The 24,965-nt window shown below is 47.8% G+C and overlaps 1 protein-coding gene across 2 annotated transcripts; it reads left to right on the forward strand.

Annotated features, from left to right (window-relative positions):
- The first annotated feature begins 2,049 nt into the window (after positions 1-2,049).
- Positions 2,050-15,384, forward strand: mrps23 (mitochondrial ribosomal protein S23). 2 transcript variants are annotated; one of them, XM_085964791.1, is made up of 5 exons: positions 2,050-2,130; positions 4,014-4,190; positions 9,088-9,165; positions 10,438-10,561; positions 14,884-15,384. In XM_085964791.1, the coding sequence occupies exons 1-5, from the start codon at positions 2,087-2,089 to the stop codon at positions 15,046-15,048; spliced, it is 588 nt and encodes a 195-aa protein (XP_085820917.1). In that variant the 5' UTR covers positions 2,050-2,086; the 3' UTR covers positions 15,049-15,384. The 2 variants fall into 2 exon arrangements, with proteins under 2 accessions (XP_085820917.1, XP_085820916.1); XM_085964790.1 differs by lacking the exon at positions 2,050-2,130 and adding an exon at positions 2,174-2,280.
- The last annotated feature ends 9,581 nt before the right edge of the window (positions 15,385-24,965 follow it).

Here is a 24,965-nt window from a genome sequence, read left to right on the forward strand (position 1 = left end):
CTGTTTCTTGATATCACGTGAAGTGAATCGAATAGGCTGAAGACTGGCTTCTGTGATGGTGGGGACCTCAGGAGTAGGCCGATATGAATCATTCACTCGGCACTTCTGGCTGAAAATGGTGGCAAACACTTCAGCCTTGTCTTTTGCACTCCCGTGCTGGGCTGCACCATCATTGAGGATGGGGATATCCCCTTAGTTGTTTAATGGTCCACCACCATTCACGACTGATGTGGCAGGACTGCAGAGCTTTGATCTGATCCATTGATTGTGGGATCGCTTAGCCCTGTCTATAACATGCTGCTTCCGCTTTTTAGCATGCATGTAGTCCTGTGTTGCAGCTTCCCCAGGTTGCCACCTCATTTTTAGGTACTCCTGGTGCTGCTCCTGGCATACTCTTCTACACTCCTTATTGAACCAGGCTTGATGGTAATGGTAGAGTGAGGGATATGCCGGGCCATGAGGTTACAGATTGTGGTGGAATACAATTCTGCTGCTGCGCCTCATGGATGCCCAGTTTTGAGCTGCTAGATCTGTTCTGAGTCTATCCCATTTAGCACAGTGGTAGGTGCCACACAACACGATGGAGGGTGTCCTCACAGTGAAAACAGGACTTTGTCTCCGCAATGACCGTGCGGTGGTCACTGCTACCAATACTGTCATGGACAGATGCATCTGCGACAGGTAGATTGGTAAGGATGAGGGAAAATAGGTTTTTCCCTCGTGTTGGTTCTCGCACCACCTGTCACAGGCCCAGATGGGCAGTTGTGTCCTTCAGGTCTCGGCCAGTAGTGGTACTACTGAGCCACGCTTGGTGATGGACATTGAAGTCCCCCACCCAGAGTACATTCTGTGCCCTTGCTCCATGTGGTGTTCAACATGGCAGAGTACTGATTCATCAGCTGAGGGAGGGCGGTAGGTGGTAATCAGCAGGAGGTTTCCTGGCCTGAAGCCATGAGACTTCATGGGGTCCAGAGTCAATGTTGAGGATTCCCAGGGCCACTCCTTCCCGACTGGTGGGTCTGTCCTGCCGGTGGGACAGGACATACCCAGGGATGGTGATGGAGGAGTTTGGGACGTTGGCTGATAGGTATGATTCTGTGAGTTTGACTATGTCAGGCTGTTGGCACAAGTCCCCAGATGTTGGTGAGGAGGACTTTGCTGAGTCGACAGGGCTGGGTGTGCTGTTGCCGTGTCCGTAGCTGGTGCCGATTTCATTTTTTTAAAATTGTTTTTTGTAGCGGTTAGTTACAACTGAGTGGCTTGCTAGGCCATTTCAGAGTCAACCACATTGCTGTGGGTCTGGAGTCACATACAGGCCAGACCAGGTAAGGACACTAGTGAACCAGATGGGTTCTGATAATTACATGGTCACCATTACTGATACTAGTAATTATTCCAGAATTATTTAATTAACTGAATTTAAATTCCCTAGATGCCATGGTGGAATTTGAACTCACATCTCTTGATTATTAATCTAGGTCCTTATTGGATTACTAGCCCAGTGACATTACCACTACGCTACCATTCCCTATAATATATAGGGCAATACATTATATATATAGAATATATAGATAGGGAAATATATTATATATATATAGACAGGGCTATATATTATAATATATATAATATAGACGGCAATATATTATATAATATATAGATGGGGCAATATGTATACATATATACAAATATAGATAGGGCAATATTTTATATTATATTATATAGACAGGACAATACATTATATATATAGAACATATAGATCGGGAAATATATTATATATATAGACAGGGCTATATATTATAATATATATAATAGAGACAGGGCAATACATTATATTTATATAATACATAGATGGGGCAATATATATAGACATAATATAGATAGGGCAATCTTTTATATAATATAATATATAGACAGGGCAATACATTATATATATAGAATATATAGCTAGGGAAATATATTATATATATATATATATATATATATAGAGTATCTAATATCCATGACTCTGTCTAAGTGTAGACTCTGGTGCAGTCAGTGTCAGGCTCCAATCAGCATTGTCTCCTGTCTGGCGCTTGCTCGCTGATCGATGTGCGCGTGGTGGATGGATCGCGCCTGGCCGGGGTTCGATTGGTGAGGCTGGAGGAGTGGGCGGCGAGGACAGCGGCGGGCGGCCATTACCCCGGGCCCGGCTCCGACTGCGGCTGCGGCTCCTGGTGCCGGCGGACATTCTGCGACGATGGCGGGCAGCAGGCTGGAGAAATTCGGTTCCATCTTCAGCAGGTCCGGGGGGCGGGGGGTTGGTGCGGTGAATTGTCAGCTCTTTGGGGCCGCTTGGGTCAGGGGTCGACGGTTGCCAGGGTAATGATGGCAATGGGATGGTTTAATTCACTAAAGCTTTAAACTCAATAAGCTGGATGCCAGCCCTTCCAACAGACACAGTGACCAAGTGTGTGGGTAGCACCCTCGCCTCTGAGTCAGACGGTCACGGGTTCAAGCCCCACTCCAGAGACTGGAGCACAAAAATCCAGGCTGACACTCCCAGGGCAGTGCTGAGGGAGTGCTGCACTGTCGGAGGTGCCGTCTTTCAGATGGGACATTAAACCGAGGCCCCGTCTGCTCTCTCAGGTGGAGGTAAAAGATCCCACGGCCACTATTTCGAAGAAGAGCAGCGGAGTTCTCCCCAGTGTCCTATTTATCCCGCAATCAACATCAGATTATCTGGTCATTATCACATCGCTATTTGTGGGATCTTGCTGTGCGCAAGTTGGCTGCTGCGTTTCCTACATTACAACAGTGACTACACGCCGAAAGTACTTCATTGGTTGTAAAGCACTTTGGGACATCCTGAGGTGGTGAAAGGTGCCATATAAATGCAAGTCTTTCTAAGTGTTTGACACACAGGCACTTTTTAGTCCCCTAATGTATTTTACATCAGGCAGAATAAATTAATGGGTTAATAATAAACTGGAAATCTGTGAAATAAAAGCAGATGTTGTTGGAAACCAACAGCAGGTCAGTCAGCACCTGGGAGGGGTATGGTAGGACTAGGGACCCCTCTGCGTGGCAGACTGTGATACTGAATTTACTAAATCTGCTCATTTGTGGGCTGGCTCCAGCAAAAGTGACCACGAAAGCTGCTGGATCGCCGCAAATAGCCAACTGGTTCATTGATGTCAACCAGCGAAGGGAACCTGACTCTGGCCTGACACCAAGTGCTCTGAAATGGCCCAGCAAGCGACAAGTGGTCAGTAAATGCAACCTGGCCAATGTTGCTCGCTTCCCAAGGGCATTTAAAATATCTTGGGTGGAGAATTTCAAAAGTGGTACACCTGAAGTGTTAACCTGCCTCTCTTTCAGACCTGCTCCGTATTTACTGCACTGTTTGTGCCAACGCAAAGCTTTGGGGGTAATAAAAACAGAAAATGCTGGAAATACTCAGCAGGCCAGGCAACATCCGTGGAGAGAGAAACAGAGTTAACGTTTCAGGTCGATGACCCTTCGCCAGAACTGGAAAAAGCTGGAGATGTGACAGGTTTTTAAGCAAGTGGGGGGAAGGGGAGGAAAGAACAAAAGGGAAGGTCTGTGATAGGATGGAAGGCAGGAGAAATTAAATGACATTAAGAGATGGTGCAAGGCAAAAGGAGATGGTAATGGGTTTGGGGGCTTTGGGGGATGGGGGCTAAAACAGCCCTAAAACCCCAGCAAGTTTGGCTCCATTTGCCTCTTAAGGTACTTGATTGCGTCTGCACTATCTCAGAATTATCCTGAGATTAGGAACAGGAGTAGGCCATTCAGCTCCTCGAGCCTGTTTCGCCATGCAGTTAGATCGTGGCTGCTCTGTATTGCGCTCCTGGCTGACTGCCCTCTACCTGGGACAGCAACTGTTATTCAGATCCCCGGGCTCTGTTGGGTTAAAGACGCAAGTCGTTAAGAATTCAGACTATGGGTTAGAACTAGGTTTGTCACGGTAGACAAAGACAAAAAGCCCGCTAACGCTGTTGTTTAAAATGCAGGGTCCGAGATTTGTTGCGCTCTGGTGTCATGAAGGAGTCCGAGAAACCTTCCTGGTACGACGTTTATGCTGCTTTCCCGCCAAAGCGTGAGCCAGTCTACCAGAAACCAAAGGAAAGATTTGGAAACCTGCAAGACCCGGTTCAGGAGATTTTCTACCAGGAGGACACAATCCGAGCGTAAGTTCTGCTTGCATTTTTAGAGCCAACAATATTTCCAGATGTAAAAACTGAAAATGCTGGAAACACTCAACAGGTCAGGCAACATCTGTGGGGAGAGGTGCAGAGTTAACGTATCAGGTCAGTGACCTTTCGTCAGAACTGAAAAAAGTTAGGGAATATAACAGTTTTTAAGCAAGTGCCGAGGCAGGGAAAAGGAGGGGGGGGTGGCAGAGGGGGTGGAAAGAACCAAAAGGGAAGGCACTAAGGAGATGGTACTCAGTAAAATAATGGGACTTAAGGCGGATAAATCCCCCGGACCTGATGGCCTACATCCTAGGGTCTTGAGAGATGTGGCGGTAGGGATTGTGGATGCATTGGTGATTATTTTCCAGAACTCCCTGGACTCAGGAAAGGTCCCGGCAGATTGGAAAACTGCTAATGTAACACCCTTATTTAAGAAGGGAAGTAGACAAAAAGCTGGAAACTATAGAGCAGTTAGCCTAACATCTGTGGTTGGCAAAATGTTGGAGTCCATTATTAAGGAAACCGTAACAGAGTATTTGGATAAACATCATTTAATAGGACAGAGTCAGCATGGTTCTATGAAGGGGAAGTCATGTTTGACAAATTTGCTCGAATTCTTTGAGGATGTAACATACAGGGTGGATAAAGGGGAACCAGTGGATGTAGTGTATTTGGACTTCCAAAAGGCATTTGACAAGGTTCCACACAAAAGATTACTGATCAAGATAAGAAATCACGGGATTGGGGGTAATATACTGGCATGGGTGGAAGATTGGCTATCTAACAGAAAACAAAGAGTTGGGATAAATGGTTCATTCTCGGGCTGGCAATCAGTAACTAGTGGTGTTCCGCAGGGGTCAGTGCTGGGACCCCAACTCTTTACAATCTATATTAACGATTTGGAGGAAGGGACCGAGTGCAACATATCCAAGTTTGCCGACGATACAAAGATGGGAGGGAAAGCAGTGAGTGAGGAGGACATAAAAAACCTGCAAAAGGACATAGACAGGCTAAGTGAGTGGGCAGAGATTTGGCAGATGCAATATAATGTTGGAAAGTGAGGTTATGCACTTTGGCAGAAAAAATCAAAGAGCAAGTTATTATCTAAATGGAGAGAAACTACAAAGTGCTACAGTACAAAGGGATCTGGGGGTCCTGGTGCATGAAACACAAAAAGTTAGTATGCAGGTGCAGTAGGTGATGAGGAAGGCCAATGGAATCTTGGCTTTTATTGCGAGGGGGATGGAGTATAAAAACGGGGAAGTCTTGCTGCAGTTATACAGGGTATTGGTGAGGCCACACCTGGAATACTGCGTACAGTTTTGGTTTCCATATTTAAGAAAAGATATACTTGCTCTCGAGGCAGTTCAGAGAAGGTTCACTCGGTTGATTCCGGAGATGAGGGGGTTGATGTATGAGGAAAGATTGATAGGTTGGGACTCTACTCATTGGAGTTCAGAAGAATGAGAGGCGATCTTATCGAAACATATAAGATTGTGAGGGGGCTTGATCGGGTGGATGCGGTGAGGATGTTTCCACTGATGGGTGAGACTAGAACTAGGGGGCATAATCTTAGAATAAGGGGCTGCCCTTTCCAAACTGAGATGAGGAGAAACTTCTTCACTCAGGGGATAGTAAATCTATGGAATTTGCTACCCCAGAGAGCTGCGGAAGCTGCAACATTAAATAAATTTAAAATGGAGATACAGTTTCCTAGCAGATAAGGGAATTAGGGGTTACGGGGAGAGGGCAGGGAAGTGGACGTGAGTCTAGATTCGGATCAGCCATGATCCTATTGAATGGCGGAGCAGGCCCGAGGGGCCGTATGGCCTACTCCTGCTCCTACTTCTTATGTTCTTATGTCTGTGACAGGGTGGAAGGCTGGAGAGATTAACTGACAAAAGGGATGATGGTGCGAGGCAAAAGGGGGTGGTAATGGGACAAGTAAAGAAACAAAAGATGGGTCTAGAGGAGGTGTAAATGGCAACAGTAGAACCATTACCAGCACCTGCTGTCCGATAAAATGGGAGCAGTGGTTATGATCTTCCAGATCTGTCTCATTCAGTGCTTTCTCCCTGAGGCAAGCAACCGAGATCACATGAGAATTACAGATAAAGGGAAGCCCAACTTACCTCAACCATGCAGAAGAAAAAGCTCACATCATCTCGTTGGATCGTGAGTAAATCTAAAAAAAAATTACTTTCACCAATCCGAAGACAATTCTAAGCAATGATCATTCTTGGTTCTTCCTGAAATCCTCCAGGGCTCTTTCCCCAGTGACTTCACTTGAAGTAGCATCTGGGTTTACCTGAGCTATACCTACCTAGGTGGGATCTATTAGGTCCTCTCCTCTAAAGAGCCTCAGTGTCTCCAGTCCTTCCTCATAATTCAGTCTTTTGACACTCGGCTTAAACCTTATGGCTCCACTCTGCACTGCCTCCGTGGGTTAATGTTTCCTTTGGTGATCACAATTGAATATAGTACAGTACTTGAGGTGCTGTCTGACTGGGGCAATGTATGGTTTGAACTTGATATTCTTTGGCTTATACTCTACTGATTTTAACAATAGGATTCAGCGTTCTATTGGCTGCACTTATTGCTGTCCTGCAGTGATTTGACGTGTTGAATGCCGAATCTGCAATTCCGCTCGGATCTGTCTCAACTTTATCTTAAGCTATTTCTAGTAAAGTGTCGGCTTGGATCAGTTGGTAGCTCTTTCACCTCTGGGTCGGAATGTTGTGGGTTGCAGCCCCACTCGAGGAGATGAGCACATAATCGAGGCTGACCCTTCAGTGCGGTACCGAGGAACCTCTATTGTCAGAAGTGCCGTCTTTCCATTGCGACGTTAAACTGAAGCCCTGTCTGCCTGTTCAGATGGACGTAAAAGTTCCCATCACAGTAAACATAGAAACATAGAAGATAGGAGCAGGAGTAGGCCATTCGGCCCTTCGAGCCTGCTCCGCCATTCAACGAGATCATGGCTGATCATCCAAACCCTAGCACCCGGTACCTACACCGACAGCCATCCCACACAAGCCCTATCCCCGTAACCCCACGTATTTAATCCCCCCTAACACTAAGGGCCAGTTTTTTTATCATGGCCAATCAACCTAACCCGCACATCTTTGGACTGTGGGAGGAAACCGGAGCACCCGGAGGAAACCCACGCAAACACGGGGAGAATGTGCAAACTCCACACAAACAGTCACCCGAGGCCGGATTTGAACCCGGGTCCCTGGCGCTGTGAGGCAACAGTGCTAACCACTATGCCACCGTGCTGCCGAAGAACAGGGGCGATCTGCTGGTATTCCGCCCTCGCCCAACACCTGAAACAGATTAACCTGTCATTTATCCTTCATGCTGTTTATGGGACCTTGCTGTATGCAAATTTGGCTACGAGATTTGTCTACATAAGTGATTTATAAGTGGTTGTAAAGTGCTTTGGGCCGTCAATGTGATGGGCACTATATCAATGCAAGTTCTTTCTTCAGTGCACCATCTTTGTGGTATACAAATGGAAAGAAACCACGTGCAGTACTTGCATGTGTCTGTATTCATTTGATCCATCTCTGTTCTGCCCGCCTACTGATTGTGCCTGACTCCGGTTGTCAGGAATTTTAACTATGAGGAAAGATTACGGAAGCTGGACTTAGTTACTTTGGAAAAAGTGGAGACCTCAGTGTGTTGTAATTGAAGGTTCCAGGATTATGCAGGGCATTGACAATGTTGATCCTGGCAAATTGCCCACTCTGGGAAACGGTTATAATTCCAGGGGACAGAAGTTAGATTGAGAAAGTTAGGGGCAGTAGGGGAAAATCACGTGGAATGTTTTCACCCAAAGGATAATAGAATGGTGGAATAAATGACCAGGAAAAGCCAGCAGAGTAGATTCGGGGTAATTGAATGTATTGCTGGATGGAGAAAGGATTGAGGGATGTGGTGAGAAGGCAGGGAGGGGCTGATCTATCAAAAAAGTGATGCGCTTTTTATATCTTTCCTGTTCCTAAACATCTTTTTTATTCATTCACGTCGCCGGCAATGCCAGCATTTATTGCCCATCTCTAATTACCCTTGAATACAACTGAGTGACTTGCTAGGCCACGTTAAGAGTCAACCACATTGCTGTGGTGTCTGGCGTCACATATAGGACAGACTGGATAAGGATGGCAGATTTCCTTCCCTAAAGGACATTAGTGAACCAGATGGGTTTTTACGACAATCTGGTAGTTTCATGGTCACCATTACTGTTAGTAGTTTTTTAAAATTCCAGATTAATTTAATTAACTGAGTTTAAATTCCTCAGCTGCCGTGGTGGGATTTGAACTCGCGTCTCTCTGGATCATTAGTCCAGGCTTCTGGATTAGTAGTCCAGTAACATAACCACTATGCTACGGTCCCCATATATTGTTGGTCATCACACTCTACTCCTTGACCAAACAGTCAGATAACCGTTTCCTTTGGTAATTTTAATCAGTTGGTCTGTGCTTAAACAAAACAAAAATCTCCCCAACCTCCCTTGGTATGGGCACTATTCCAGGCTTTCACTTAAAATCTCCCCCTACAGGAGGGCTAAGATCATAGTGATTGGATACAGGTCCAGATCTGTGTTCCACCTCTCTGAATATTAATTCCACCCACCCCTCCCAGACACACACACACACTCCATTATTTCCAAATCCTAGGCAAGTCAGGCTGCGATGTAGGGAGACCTAAACAGAGTAGAAGGGAGAAAATCTACAATAACTCCTCAAAATAACCAGCACCTCACTGTGCACAAAGTTATCTGTGGGAACTGGGACTCGTCTGGAGCAGCTCGTTAGAATGTAAATCCATGTGTGTGCTGGTGATGTGGCTCAAACGTGTTTAATTCTGTGGCTCCTTTTAATTGCAGGCAATTCTACGAGATCTATGGAAATGGGCCAAGAGCATTTGACCTCACACGGTCAAATTTTGTCTCCACATGCCAAAGGTAAGGAAAACCCTTGTTTAGGATTCCCCCCACCCGCCCCCCCCCCCCCCAGCCCCCCCCCCCCCCCAACCAATAAAAATAGCTGCACTGTCGCAGCTCACAGTACCCAGTAAATAACCTAATAGGCTGTCCTCTGGTCTTGGCAAACAGCTCCATTTGTGTGACTCTTAAGGCACTTTTACACTAAAAGAATTGCGACCAAGCAGACGCCCAGCTCCCCGCTGTTGACTGCCCTCCTCAGTATCAACAATCCGTATCAACAATCCGGCCCACACACAATCGCCATTATAGATCCACAAAGGCACGAATCAAGTGCCTCGCAACGCGTGTGCTAAACACCGGGAGCTGGCCTCACGCCCTCTTATGTTACACAGGAGGACCCAGCTGGCCCATGGAGACTGGCACCCAACAAGAAACCTGAGCGAGTGTGGAGCAGTGTAAATGGAAAGTATAAAACTGGCACCAGCAGGGGAAAGCACCGCTCTGGTGTACTCGAGAGACTTGGCTCCTCACCCTGATTTCTCGATATAAAATAGAAGTGTAGCAAACACGTAGAAGGAATTATTAGCTTAAACAAGGGGGTGAAGCAACATACTGAAGCGGTGGGATATGGATTTGAGTTGTCAGCAGTGTTCCCACTAAGGTGCGCGTGCGTGCGGCCTGGGCAGGCCACTCACTGGCTTTTGCATTGTAAATGCAGGGCATGTGCAGACATTTAAAGGGACCGCGTTTTAAAAGAAACAGGCCGCGCAGAACAAAGCGCAGCTTGCAGGGAAATTTGGTTGTCAATCTCGGTTGTGCTGCAGCAGGGTGATCTGAAGTGGAGGCTTTGCCACGGGGACAGGACCTTGCCTCTGTGTTGCGCTCACGCTGCTCTCATCCTCTGCCCCAAGTTTGCCATAGGCGGAGGACTAGATACAATTTACCCCCTTGACTGCAGTTGGTCCCTGGATTTGATCATTCAAAGTTTTTTTTTTGCAAAATTAAAAAAAAATTATCGAATTAATTGAATGGAGCAACATAAATAACTCGGCCCCAAGTGGCAATTTTGGAAAATTTTAGGTTATTAATCTTGACGACTTTTTGTTAATTTAAAAATAATGTTTTTCCACAAGCGGTATTTCAATCTTGGCACCTAAAAGGTTTTCTGCCGGCCCTGGTCTAAAAATAATACAGTCGACACCTCGGGCCAGCAGGCACGGTTGTCTCTTGGTCATTTGGATTCCTGACTGAGGAAGGGAGCTCACACATTGTCCGACCTGTTGTTTCTAGATTTGTGGAAAAGTACCAAGATCTGGAGGCACAAGGCGAAAACGATGTAGAGAAGTTGTTCGAGGCAACCGGCAGGGCACTCCTGGCTGAGGGAGTCATTTTACGAAGGAGGGGCGTAGCAGGAGTAAGTATAACCCAGTCAGTCTGCAGCTGGACCAGCCTGGGACTGACCGACCTTGGGTGTGGTGGGGAGGGGGGAGGAAAGGAGAGGAAGAGGCACCCAGTCATCTTGATCAGCTTCAACTGAGCCCTGTTGTGGTGAGGTTAAATAGGACATGTGTCCAGACACTGCAATGCTCCACCAGTAATAGTTACATCTCCACTGGTACGGCACTGGAATGTCAGCCTGCCCTAGATTCAGAAGGTCATGGGTTCAAGCCCCTCTCCAGAGACTTGAGCCCATAATCCAGGCCGACCCTCCCAGTGCAGGACTGAGGGAGTGCTGCACTGTCAGAGGTGCCGCCTTCAGTTGAGACATTAAACTGAGGCCCCGTCTGCCCTCTGGCGTAAAAGATTCCACGGCACTATTGGAGGAAGAACAGGGCCGTTCTCCCCGGGGTCCTGGCCAATATTTATCCCTCAATCAACACCTAAAACAGATGATTTGGTCATTTGTCTCATTGCTGTTTTGTGGGAGCTTGCTGTGTGCAGATTGATTGCCGCATTTCCTATATTACCACAACGACTACACTTCAAAAATGTACTTCATTGGCTGCAAAAGCACTTTGAGACGCCCCGAGATCGTGAAAGGTGCTACATAAATGCAAACCCTTTCTTCTTTCTTAGATTATATGCTTGAGTTCTGATGTGGCATGCAGCCTTCTGACCCAGCAGCAGGATTGCTGCATTGGCAGGAGCCTCCACCACATACCCTCAGCCAGGATGGAGGGTTGGTGATGTAGGGTAACACCAAGTCAGGAAAAGAGGAGGCAAGGAGGGTAAAAAAAACAAACAAGCACTTTGCTTTGGAAATACAACCTCCCTCCATAATAAGCTCTTCCTTTAGATTTGCATTTAATGTATGAAGTCTTGTCCTAATTTTAAGTACTTTATTCTTGCCACTGGATCACATTAGAAACATAGAAGATAGGAGCAGGAGTAGGCCATTCGGCCCTTCGAGCCTGCTCCACCATTCAATGAGATCATAGCTGATCATCCAAACTCAGTACCCTGTCCCTGCCTTCTCCCCATATCCCTTGATCCCTTTAGCCTTAAGAAATATATCCAACTCCTTCTTGAATATATTTAATGAATTGGCCTCAACTGCCTTCTGTGGTAGAGAATTCCACAGGTTCACCACTCTCTGGGTGAAGAAATTCCTCCTCATCTCTGTCCTAAATGGCTTACCCCTTATCCTTAGACTATGACCCCTGGTTCTGGACTCCCCGGCCATCAGAAACATCCTTCCTGCATCTAGTCTGTCCAGGCCTGACAGAATTTTATAGGTTTTGATGAGATCCCCTCTCAATCTTCTAAACTCCAGTGAGTATAAGCCCAATCGACACAATCTCTCCTCATACGTCATTCCTGCCATCCCAGGTATCAGCCTGGTGAATCTTCGCTGCACTCCTTCCATGGCAAGAACGTCCTTCCTCAGGTAAGGCGACCAAAACTGCACACAATACTCAAGGTGCGGTCTCACCAAGGCCCTGTACAACTGCAGCAAGACATCCTTGCTCCTGTACTCGAGCCCTCTTGCTACGAAGGCCAACATACCACTTGCCTTCTTAACCACCTGCTGAACCTGCATGCTTACCTTCAGCAACTGGTGCACAAGAACACCCAGGTCTCTCTGCACTTCCCCGTCTCCCAATCTGTTGCCATTCAAATAATAATTATGTACAGTTTATTATTTTTTTTAAACTATTGCTGCATGCTAAATTTTTTGTGGCAGTTCTGTCATGGAAACGCCTTTTCTATGTTTCTCATCTATAGGCGTGTAACAACATCAATAACTTGCATTCATGTAGTGCCTTTAACATAGTAAAATACCCCCAAGGCGCAAAACAAAATTTAACACTGAGGCACATCAGGAGATATTAGGACAGGTGATCAAAAGCTTGGCCAAAGAGGTAGGTTTTAAGGTGTGTCTTGAGGAGAGAGAGGTGGAGTGGTTTAGGGAGGGAATTCCATATCTTAGGGCCCAGGCAGCTGAAGAACATAAGAAATATGAACAGGAGTCGGCCATACGGCCCCTCGAGCCTGCTCTGCCATTCAATAAGATCATGGCTGATCTTCGTCCTCAACTCCACTTTCCCGCCCGATCCCCATATCCCTTGATTCCCCATGAGTCCAAAAATCTATCGATCTCAGCCTTGAATATACTCAACGATTCACCGTCCACAGCCCTTTGGGGTAGAGAATTCCAAAGATTCACAACCCTCTGAGTAAAGAAAGTTCTCCTCATCTCAGTCCTAAACATCTATCCTGAGACTAAGCCTTCTAGTTCTAGACTCTCCAGCCAGGGGAAACGTCCTCTCAGCATCTACCCTGCCAAGCGCTCTCAGAATCTTGTATGTTTCAATGAGATCACCTCTCATTCTTCTAAACTCCCGAGTATAGGCCCAATCTATGCAATCTCACCTCATAGGACAGCCCTCTCCTCCCAGGGATCAATCTAGTGAATCTTCGTTGCACCGCCTCTAAGGCAAGTGTGTCCGTCCTCAGGTACAGAGACCAAAACTGTGCACAGTACTCCAGGTGTGTTCTCGCCAAAGGCACGCCTGCCAATGGTGGAGCGATGAAAATCGGGGCTGCGCAAGTGGCCAAAATTGGAAGAGTGCAGAGACCCTACATTAATGGTGCTATATAAATGCAAGGTGGTGTTGTATTACCCCACACACAACTCCACTCCATTGCATTACTGTTCCCAGGTATCCATTCTCGGCCCATGGGGAGGGTCGCCCAGGCTGCCTGTCTCCCTTCCGCGGTGCTCGGGTGGCCTAGGAGGGGGAACATGCGGCGTCTGCTGATACGCTTGAGGCCTTTTGTGACCGGTGGGCACGGCAGGGGATACAGTGCCTTCTTACACCGATAACAACATTATGATTTTGTGGGGAAGATTCCCTTTGCTTGCGTTGAGCTTCTTTTCGTTTGTTTGGACCATACGTTTCTTCCTTGTGTAAGCGATGCCCTCCGAGGTGCACTTGTGCTGATTCTTGTTGGCTCATCAAAATAGGCCCGGGTATCCATCAGTCTCTAACCCTCCCCGCGATACCTTGTGACTTTCAGATGTCGCTGGAGCAGGGTACAATGATGGGACACGTCAGTAATACTAATATATAATTAACAAGAATGATTCTATACTTTGCGACGGAATTATATAGCTCTCTCCAGGCTTGGGGGCAAATGCATTTCATCGTGTGGGACACACCAACCAGCAGCTTATCTAGGCTCTGCTTTCCCTCTTTCAGTCAAGTAAGAGCAGAGGTCAAACACTTGACGCAAACAAGGTCAAATTAAATATCAACGGTGCCATCGGTTTGATGCTGCAATTCCAGCTTTAGCTCCCTCTGATGGCTCAGTGTGGTACTGAGCCACAGAGACCAGAAGGACGCAAATCTCTGATGAGTCAGCTGATCTTAGCTACCGTGGCAGTAGGGCCTTTGCTGCTGCGCTAGGAGTGGAAGTATGCTTGCCAGAGTTCTGCATATTATCCCCAGTTCATATGTATTATATATGTATTATGAATTAGCTTGCCGGACTGACAACGCCTCAATTTTCAATCCCTCCGTGGCTCGCCCCTCCCTTTCTCTGTAACCTCCTCCAGCCCTACAACCCTCCGAGATCTCTGCGCTATTCCCATTCTGGCCTCTTGCGCATCCCTGATTGTCTTCGCTCCACCATTGGTGGCCGTGCCTTCAGCTGCCTAGGCCCTAAGCTCTGGAATTCCCTCCCTAAACCTCTCTACCGCTCTCTCCTCCTTTAAGATGCTCTTTAAAACCTACCTCTTTGACCAAGCTTTTAGTCAGCTGCCCAAATATCTCCTTGTGTGGCTCGGTGTCAAATTTTGCCTTGACTACGCTCCTGTGAAGCGCCTTGAGACGTTTTACCACGTTAAAGGCACTGTATAAATGCAAGGTGGTGTTGTATTACCCCACACACAACTCCACCCCATTGCATTACTGCCTTGTTCCCAGGTATCCATTCGCAGCCCAGGCTGCCTGCCTCCCTTCCACGGTGCTCGGGTGGCCTAGGAGGGGGAACATGCGGCGTCTGCTGGTATGCTTGAGAACTTTCGTGACCGGGGGGCACGGCAGGGGATACAGTGCCTTCTTGCACTGATAACATTATGATTTTGTGGGGAAGATTCCCTTTGCTTGCGTTGAGCTTCTTTTCATTTGACTGGACCATACGTTTCTTTCTTGTGATTCTCGTTGGTTCATCAAAATAGGCCCGGGTATCCATCAGTCTCTAACCCTCCCCGCGATACCTTGTGACTTTCAGATGTCGCGGTCGAGCTTGGTGAGTGGGGATGCCCAGGACGCGGAGAAGCGGGACCCAGTGTTGGATCTGAAGTTGCAAGAGCTGCTGAAAGGGATACAGGAGGAACAACAGCAAGCCCCGAAGGAGGGCCACGTTCAGACACAAGGCGAGGCACAGCCGCAATGACACGATCCCGTGCCCCAGACCATCGAAATCTGTTTCCTACGAGTGGAAATTAACATCTCGACATCCATTCCCAGGGACTGCCCACGAAGCGCTAAAGCGACACGCCAACAAGGAAAATATTCTTGTGTGTTACGGTATGGTTAAAGGGGAAATCCGGCTGTCAGTATTTATTAAAATCGGTCTTCAGAGCATGGTGCCCAGTTCGTTCATTAAGATCATTGGCACTTTTAAATATAACCTATTATTTAAAAAAAAAAATCCTAATTCTGTGTAACATTACTTTTAAAGGCTGATGACATTTTTCGCACAAAATATTAAAAGAAAAAATGAACTTCAGTAGCTGCCAGTGCAAGTCTGTTATTTGTGTCTGAGAGATCCCCTCCAGAACTGAGCACGAATGGAGGATTTAGATATGGGGCAAAGTTGCAATGTTTCTATATTTCTTAAGGCTAAAGGGATCAAGGGATATGGGTGTTATAAATCTCATCATCATCAAGAAACATCTCATGAAATAACGCTGGACGGCCAGCTGGTGGCGCCGTCCAAGGAGTATAAATACTCTGGCGTGGGCCCAGCTTGCCTAGGGACATTTTGTAAGACAAGGAACTAGTGAAGTACAACTAGACCTCCATGTTCTGAAACAAGTTGATTAAAGCCTTGCTTTATACTCAAACCAAGTGCGTAGTGAGTTTTATTACATCACAGGGTACTGAATTTGGATGATCAGCCATGATCTCATTAAATGGCGGAGCAGGCTCAAGGGGCCGAATGGCCTACTCCTGCTCCTATCTTCTATGTTTCTATGCAGTCGTGATACCCTCTCTTCCCCACCGCCCCACCCTATATTGCCAGTACAACAGTATTTGTACTGCCATCCGGTCATATATTTGTTGGGTCTTTTGTTTTAAAAATAAAAATCATTTTTCTCCCCCTCACTTCTCTGAGGCACCGTCTCCTGGCTGAGATACCACTCCACAGACTTGTGCAGCCCTCCAGTAACTCAACCGAGTGACCACTCCTTCACTTACGAGACGAGACGAGTCCGTGTCGACAGGCTGCTCAACCGTGGGGTGGAAACTAAAACAAATCCCGGGTGTCGGTACCGTATGGGGAAAGATCTGATGGTTGCAGTTCTGCCACTGTGTGAGCACTGCCCTGGTAAAATTATGAAGGCAAGCAAGATTCTTTGGCTGTTCAAGTTGCTTCTTTGTCATTTCAGTGTCGCTATGTGGCATCTTTAAAAGAACCTGCTTTTAGACCACGTCACTGGCAGAGTGCCTTGAAATCTGAAGCACTTTGACCATAGAATAGAATCACCTCCTTTTGGATATTTTAATAGTTAAAAATAGTCTTTCTCCATCACAGTTCCAGCTCTTTACTTTCACATCGCTGTACGTCCAGATGCGTCCTGCATGTTTCTCTCGTTCAGCCCCTCTGCTGCTGCAACCCACGTCCGTGCCTTTGTGACCTCCAGACTCAACTATTCCAACCCTCCCCAGGCCGGCCTCCCATCTTCCAGCCTACATAAACCTGAGCTCATCCAAAACTCGGCTGCCCCGTGTCCTAACTCGCACCAAGTCCCATTCACCCATCACCCCCTGTGCTCACTGCCCCGTGTCCTAACTCGCACCAAGTCCCGTTCACCCATCACCCCCTGTGCTCACTGCCCCGTGTCCTAACTCGCACCAAGTCCCGTTCACCCATCACCCCCTGTGCTCACTGCCCCGTGTCCTAACTCGCACCGAGTCCCGTTCACCCATCACCCCCTGTGCTCGCTGCCCCGTGTCCTAACTCGCACCGAGTCCCGTTCACCCATCACCCCCTGTGCTCACTGCCCCGTGTCCTAACTCGCACCGAGTCCCGTTCACCCATCACCCCCTGTGCTCACTGCCCCGTGTCCTAACTCGCACCGAGTCCCATTCACCCATCACCCCCTGTGCTCACTGCCCCGTGTCCTAACTCGCACCAAGTCCCATTCACCCATCACCCCCTGTGCTCACTGCCCCGTGTCCTAACTCGCACCCAGTCCCGTTCACCCATCACCCCCTGTGCTCACTGCCCCGTGTCCTAACTCACACCCAGTCCCGTTCACCCATCACCCCCTGTGCTCACTGCCCCGTGTCCTAACACCAAGTCCCATTCACCCATCACCCCCTGTGCTCACTGCCCCGTGTCCTAACTCGCACCCAGTCCCGTTCACCCATCACCCCCTGTGCTCACTGCCCCGTGTCCTAACTCGCACCCAGTCCCGTTCACCCATCACCCCCTGTGCTCACTGCCCCGTGTCCTAACTCGCACCAAGTCCCGTTCGCCCGTCACTCCCGTGCTCACTGCCCCGTGTCCTAACTCACACCCAGTCCCGTTCACCCATCACCCCCTGTGCTCGCTGCCCCGTGTCCTAACTCGCACCAAGTCCCGTTCACCCATCACCCCTGTGCTCACTGCCCCGTGTCCTAACTCACACCCAGTCCCGTTCACCCATCACCCCTGTGCTCGCTGACCCGTGTCCTAACTCGCACCAAGTCCCGTTCACCCATCACCCCCTGTGCTCACTGACCTACATTGGCTCCCGGTCCGGCAATGCCTCGATTTAAAAAATTCTCATCCTTGCATTCAAATCCCTCCATGGCCTCGCCCTCCTCCCTATCTCTGTAACCTCCCCCAACCCTCTGAGATCTCTGCGCTAATCCAATTCTGGCCTCTTGAGCATCCCCGATTTCCTTTGCTCCGCTATTGGTGGCCGTGCCTTCGGCTGCCTGGGCCCTAAGTTTTGGAATCCCCTCCCTAAACCTCTCTACCTCTCCTTCTTTAAGACGCTCCTTAAAACCTACCTCTTTGGCCAAGCTTTTGGTCACCTGCCCTAATATCTCCCTACGTGGCTCGGTATCAGATTTTATCTGATTACGCTCCTGTGCAGTGCCTTGGGACGTTAAAGGCGCTATATAAATGCAAGTTGTTGTTGCTGTTCAAATCTCTGTAGGTTTTTGTACAGGTCGGTCAGTGTCTGAAAAAGAAAAGATAGGATATGGCATAAAAACAGACAATGCTGGAAATACCCAGCCGGTCAGGCAGCATCTGTGGAGAGAGAAACAGAGTTAACGTTTCAGGTCGATGACCTGAAGGGTCTTTGACCTGAAACATTATTTCTGTTTCTCTCTCCACAGATGCTGCCTGACCGGCTGAGTATTTCCAGCATTTTCTGTTTTTATTTCAGATTTCCAGCATCCGCTTAATTTTGCTTTTGTAGAAAGGATATGGTCCCGGGTATGGATTAAGAACAACATCAGCAGAGACCAGGTACCAAGTTACCAACTCAGCTAGCAGCCGTGTCTGATGGTGAGATCTAAGGACATAGGGGGGGGAAACTTTTTAGGCGAATTTATTACGATTTATATTTGTTTAAAACTCTTACTCCCTTCTGACTTGCTGTGCCAAGTAATTAAATAATTACTGAGGTGGAATTAATTGATGGTGTAACATTTTTTTTCCTGCCCTTTAGTTTAAAAAAAAAAGAATCTAATTATCTCTCCGCGATTCTCTCCCGTAGGCAGTGCATGGTGTGGTATGGTCCCACAGGCCTTAGCAAGCCTCTGCAAGCCAGCGTTGGTGGGATTGTGATTAGGAGTTGGGAATCCTGCACTCCACTGGAAAGTTTGTATGCGGATATTGGGTAGGAGCAGGCTTGATCGTGTCTCTCCACCCGCCCTCGCCTCCCCATGTCCCGAGAGTTGAAACAGCCTGTGGACACATAACCTTCTGGACAGGCCAGAAGAATGGCCACTTGGGTGGGACTGCGATCGACACCAGTGGGGGGACTGTAGCTCAGGATAGGAAATTGGAGGGAGGAGGAGGGCTCTTCTTTAAATGCAACAAAATGGCTGTTGATTATTACTGTCTGGGCAGAACGTTGATATCTTTAAGAACAAAAGAGAGCCTCGGAGTAAAGAAAAGGTGAAATATTGCGGATGCTGGAAATCTGAAATATAAACAGAAGTTGCTGGAAACACTCAGCAGGTCAGGTAGCATCCGTGGAGAGAGAGAAACAGAGTTAACGTTTCAGGCCGGTGACCAATGTTCCCTTCAATTCTTTTCAGGTGCGCGGCCCGTTCAAAATAGCGCGTAGGCGCGATTATTCCTATTTAAAAGCCGGGGAGCTGGCTGCGCGGGAGCTGCAGGGGGCTGCGTGGCCGCGCAGCTTAAAGGTGTAAGAAATCATGATTGGAAGAAATAACTTGAGGGAAAAAAGTCTCTTCAGACTGGTGTTAGAATAACTGGATGGATGCTTAGAATTTGCTGGTGTTCTCGGTTCCCTGCGGATGTTACAACATTCTGCACCGTGGCGGTGACCTTGTTTCCAGACTAGCTGTTTGTGTGCTAGAAAGGTTGTTGTCTGTATCTTTGATAATCTACCCTGGACCCACCCCTAAAAAGAGAGTAAAAGAGATATCTAAAGAGCTTTTAGCACAGACGGGGAAGGGAAGAGCTGTTCGTGCACGCCAGCCGTCTGTCCGATACCAGCTGCTTGTCACGGTCGTATGTCTACTATGGCTATCTTGATTGTGTGTTGTACTTAACTTAAACTGCTGTTCTTTCATAAAATGCCTTACAACTCCTAAGACCCCTTGGGTAATCTGTGTGTGACCTGTGAGCCAAATCTTACAAAGGGAAGATTGCCGGTGACCTTTCGTCAGAACTGGAACGTGTTACAGATGTAACTGGTTTTAAGCAAGTACAGAGGCAGGGAAAGCTCACTGTCCTGAAATGTTAACTCTGCTTCTCTCTCTCCACAGATGCTGCCTGATCTGCTGAGTGTTTCCAGCATGTTCTGTTTTTATTAAAGAAAAGGTGATTTGGTCCACTCCTCTCACACACTGTGCACAATCTGCCCTATCATGGACTCTACCCCACCCGTTTACTCTCCTCCCACACCATCTACAGTCTACAGGTCAGGCAGCATCTGTGGAGAAACAGAAGTTGGAGTTTCGGGTCGACACCATGTACAATCTGCCATATCATGGACTCTGTCCCACTCATTTAACCTCCTCACACACCCCATGTACAATCCACCCTACCATGGACTCTACCCACCCAATGAATCTCCTCACACACCCCATGTACAATCCATTCTATCATGGACTCTGTCCCACCCAATGAATCTCCTCACACACCCCATGTACAATCCACCCTATCATGGACTCTGTCCCACCCAATGAATCTCCTCACACACCCCATGTACAATCCACCCTATCATGGACTCTACCCACCCAATGAATCTCACACACCCCATGTACACTCTATCCTACCATAGACTCTACCCACCCAATGAATCTCCTCACACACCCCATGTACAATCCATTCTATCATGGACTCTGTCCCACCCAATTAATCTCACACACCCCATGTACAATCTATCCCATCATGGACTCTACCCACCCAATGAATCTCCTCACACACCCCATGTACAATCCACCCTATCATGGACTCTACCCACCCAATGAATCTCCTCACACACCCCATGTAACATCTGCCCCATGTACAATCTGCCGTATCATGGACTCTGTGCCACCATTTAATTTACTCCCACGCCCCATGTCCGTCTGTACAATCTACCCTATCATGGGCTCTTACCCCACCCATTTAATCTGCTGAGGCATTAGTGCTCCTTGATTCATAAAGGTAATCGAACAAAACTCCAGCGCATTCAAATCACCCTCACATCTCCACTGTGCAAGCCTGGGCTGCTCCAGCCCCTCTTCCTCCCTCCCTCCCTCCCTAGACCCCCCACTCCCGTCTTTGCAGTAGCAGAGCGGCACGGATTGATCTTATCACCTGATTTCTTTCCCCTCCCAGCGGGGAAAACGCTTGACTGCAAATGTCCCCGACGAGCTGTCTGAGGTCAGGAATTTGTCACGCTGGGAATGGAAGGTGCAGGCACAGATGCTGCCTCTCTGACTCAGCTCATCGAGGCTCTCTGTGCGTTCCACCTGCCCCATCTATTTACACCCTAGCTGTTTCTTTTTCTTCCAATTATGAAAAGCCAGTGGGATAAACTTTTATATTTTATTCCAGTCGAAGAAAAACCGTAATAAATGACCCGGTAATCATGTCGTATCAGTGGAGATACATTTTTCTTAAATTTCCGCTGAGGGTTTCTCCGCATCAGTATAGGTCAGGCATGAGGGGGTTTTTAACATTTCAAGCATACTGACTGAAGAGTAGCTTTAATGAAGTGACACACAGATTTAATCTTGAGAAAATCTCCTGTGAAAATCAATGTTCAGTGATGCGAATCCTTTACCAAGTTGCTTATTTCTCTCCTTGTCTTTGAACATCTGTTCTCCGTTTTTCCACTAGGTGGCACTAACGTACAGCTTTCATCCCTTCTGCACCATGTCGCTCTTATTCATGCACCAAAGTGCTTTCTATCAATATCCATTTTTTTTAACGTTTTTTTAAAAAAGTATAGCCGTTCTGGTATTGAAACGGCGCAATGTAGTCATGCTGGGACTGAAATGTGTGTACTGCTGGCTAGTTGCTAAGGAAGCGTGGGCAAATTGTCTCGTGCCTCAATTTTTTCCACTTGAGACCAGCTGAGTAGAAGTTGTGGTGAATTTAACCCCATCTTGCTCTTGAATCTTCTCCCGTCAGCCAGTGGCTCAGTGGGCAGCACTTCTCTCCTCCGAGTCAGAAGGTTCATAGTCCCAACTCTAAGTCCCAACTCTAGAGACTTGAGCATGAAAATCTAGGCTGACACCCCCGGTGCAGTGCTGAGGGAGTGCTGCACTGTCGGAGGCGCCGTCTTTCGGATGAGACGTTAAACCGAGGCCCCGTCTGTTCTCTCAGGTGGACGTAAAAGATCCCACGGCCACTATTTCGAAGAAGAGCAGGGGAGTTATCTCCGGTGTCCTGGCCAATATTTATCCCTCAACCAACATCACTAAAACAGATTATTTGATCATTTTTTCATTGCTGTTTGCGGGAGCTTGCTGTGTGTTTCCTACATTACAACAGTGACTACACTTCAAAAGTACTTCATTGGCTGTAAAGCGCTTTGAGACATCCTGAGCTTCGTGAAAGGCGCTATATAAATGCAAATCTTTTTATTATCTCCTGAGGCACCGGAGCCAGCTAAGGTCAGCTAACTCTACCCAGTTCGTAAATCAAGCCTCAGACCATCTTGGTATTTTATGCCTTAAATACCAATGCTGTGGTCATGTGTATAGGCACTGAGCCACAAGGGGTGGGGGATGCCTTTTAAAAGTTTCTCTTAATTTTTGCTGTCATCCAGGTGAGGGTTGTTAGTGCTGGGGAACAGTACTCTGACACCCTGTATCCACATCAAGCACTCCCAGGTCACATGTAGCACAGGCAGATGAGGGTCGAGCTCTCTCTACTCTGGCCCCACTTTGGAGGAGAAGCATCCGGGAAGGCATCCGAGTCTCTTTGCCGGGAGCAAGCGGAAGCCAAACGCAAACAGCGGAAGGAGCGCACGTCAACCCAAGCACCCCACCCACCCGCCCCCTTCAACCACCGTCTGCCCCACCTGTGTCAGAGACTGTAGGTCCCGCATTGGACTCATCAATCACCTGAGAACTCATTTTTAGTGTGAAGCAAGTCATCCTCGGTTCCGAGGGACTGCCTAAGAAGAAGACGATGACTCTGGCCCCACAGAAGACTCAGCAGAGCACCTACTGCCGTACCCACGTGACACACTTTCAATCTCCCACACCAGCCATCCTGTCTGTGGCCTGTCTGAGTGACATTTGCCAATTAGTGGTGCTTTGTGCTGTCGGACCATGCTCGGTAGGAGCTGGATTGAGACTGGACTCATTTCACACATCTGAGGAAGGACATACTTGCCTTGGAGGCGGTGCAACAAAGGTTCACTAGATTGGTCCCTGGGATGAGAGGGTGGCCCTATGAGGAGAGATTGAGTAGATTGGGCCGATACTCTCTGGAGTTTAGAAGAATGAGAGGTGATCTCATTGAAACATACAAGATTCTGAAGGGGATTGACAGGGTAGATGCTGAGAGGTTGTTTCCCCTGGCTGGAGAATCGAGAACTAGGGGGCATAGTCTCAGGTAAGGGGTCGGCCATTTAAGACTGAGATGAGAAACTTCTTCGCTCAGAGGGTTGTGAATTTTTGGAATTCTCTACCCCAGAGGGCTGTGGATGCTCAGTCGTTGAGTATATTCAAGATGGAGAGCGATATATTTTTGGACTCTAGGGGAATCAAGCTGACATGAATCGTGTCATTCGTGTGGAAATGACTTATGAAATAATACTGGGCGGCCTGCTGGTGGCGCTGTCCAGGGAGAGTATAAATACTCGGGCATGGGCCCAGCTTGCTCAGGACATTCTTTAACAGGAACTAGTGAAGGACACAACTAGACCTCCATGTTGTAAAACAGTTGATTAAAGCTTTGTTTAACGCTTAGACCAAGTGCTTAGTAGTTTTCTTACGTCACAAGCTATATGGGGATCGGGCGGGAAAGTGGAGTTGAGGTCGAAGATCATCCATGATCTTATTGAACAGTGGGGCGGACTCGAGGGGCCATATGGCCTGCTCCTGCTCTTAATTCTTATGTTCTTATAGGAAACCCTTTACTTTCTGACCCACGGCCCCCATTGACGATGCTGTGACAGCAAAATTGCATGATGTCAGATCCGGGGCAATTCCACACAAAATGTCTGTTCCCTACCCGCCTTTAACCAGCAGCTTTCGAGGTAAAACATGATGGTGAGAGTCGTGAGAAACTGATGACATCTAGGATTATGTGGTTATTCATTCGAATGTACTTCACCCCTTTTAATGCATCCTGCATTCATAAACTCTATCTCTTTGATGTCAATTCAACTACCTCAGATGGTTGGGCTGCTCCAAGCCAGCTTCTCCCAGTTAGGCTGTCAGCACTTGCTGTCTTTGTTAAGACGTCTGAAGAAATAATTCTCCCAGTCTGCACCAAGTTAGCAGATCCCAGCCAAGGCGGAATGTGTTGCCAGAAATTGTATCAGTCTCACGGGTTGGGGAGGGGGTGGCTGGAACTCACATCCTGATCGAGATCCAGTGATAACTCTGCAGGAAAGTGTGTGTGTGTGTGTTTAAGCCCCATCCTGTCCTAAACACACACACACTCCTTGTCTAGGCTCACATGTATCCACGGTGTCAGCCTAGCCTCTGTGGGTAGCACGCTCGCCTCTGAGTCAGAAGGTTGTGGGTTCAAGTCCCACTCCAGAGACTTGAGCACGAAAATCCAGGCTGACGCTCCCAGTGCAGTAATGAGGGAGTGCTGCACTGTCTTTCAGATGAGACATTAACCGAGGCCTTATCTGCCCTCTCAGGTGGACGTAAAAGATCCCATGGCACTATTTGTAGAAGAGCAGGGGGAGATCTCCCCAGTGTCCTGGCCAATATTTATCCCGCAACCAGCACCTAAAAACAGATGATCCGGTCATTATCACATCGCTGTTTGTGGGAGCTTGCTGTGTGCAAATTGGCTGCCGCGTTTCCTACATTACAACAGTGAGCACACTTCAAAAGTACTTCATTGGCTGTAAAGCGCTTTGGGGCATCCTGAGGCCGTGAAAGGCACGTTCTTTCTTTTCACTTGAGGACGAAGGTGAAAAGAACTCTTTGAATTTTCAATACGGATCAATAGTGAACCATCCTCTTTTCTGAGAATTCTGAATTAGACTGTGATGACTGCAGACTCTGCAAAGAAGGAAAGGGCAGCCTGAATTTCTACATTGCCTTGTAATGACTCAAAACGCTTCGCATACAATGAAGTACTTTGAAGTGTAGTGACATTTGTTATGTTGGCAAACGTGGCAGCCACTGTCCGCACAGCACGATCCCACAGAGATGAATGAGCTGATAATCTGTTTTTGGTGCTACTGGTTGAGGGAGGAATATTGG

This window comes from Somniosus microcephalus, chromosome 22 (assembly GCF_052327205.1).
Source record: "Somniosus microcephalus isolate GS21.2 chromosome 22, FLI_Smic_1.0, whole genome shotgun sequence".
NCBI classification, from domain to species: Eukaryota; Metazoa; Chordata; class Chondrichthyes; order Squaliformes; family Somniosidae; genus Somniosus; species Somniosus microcephalus.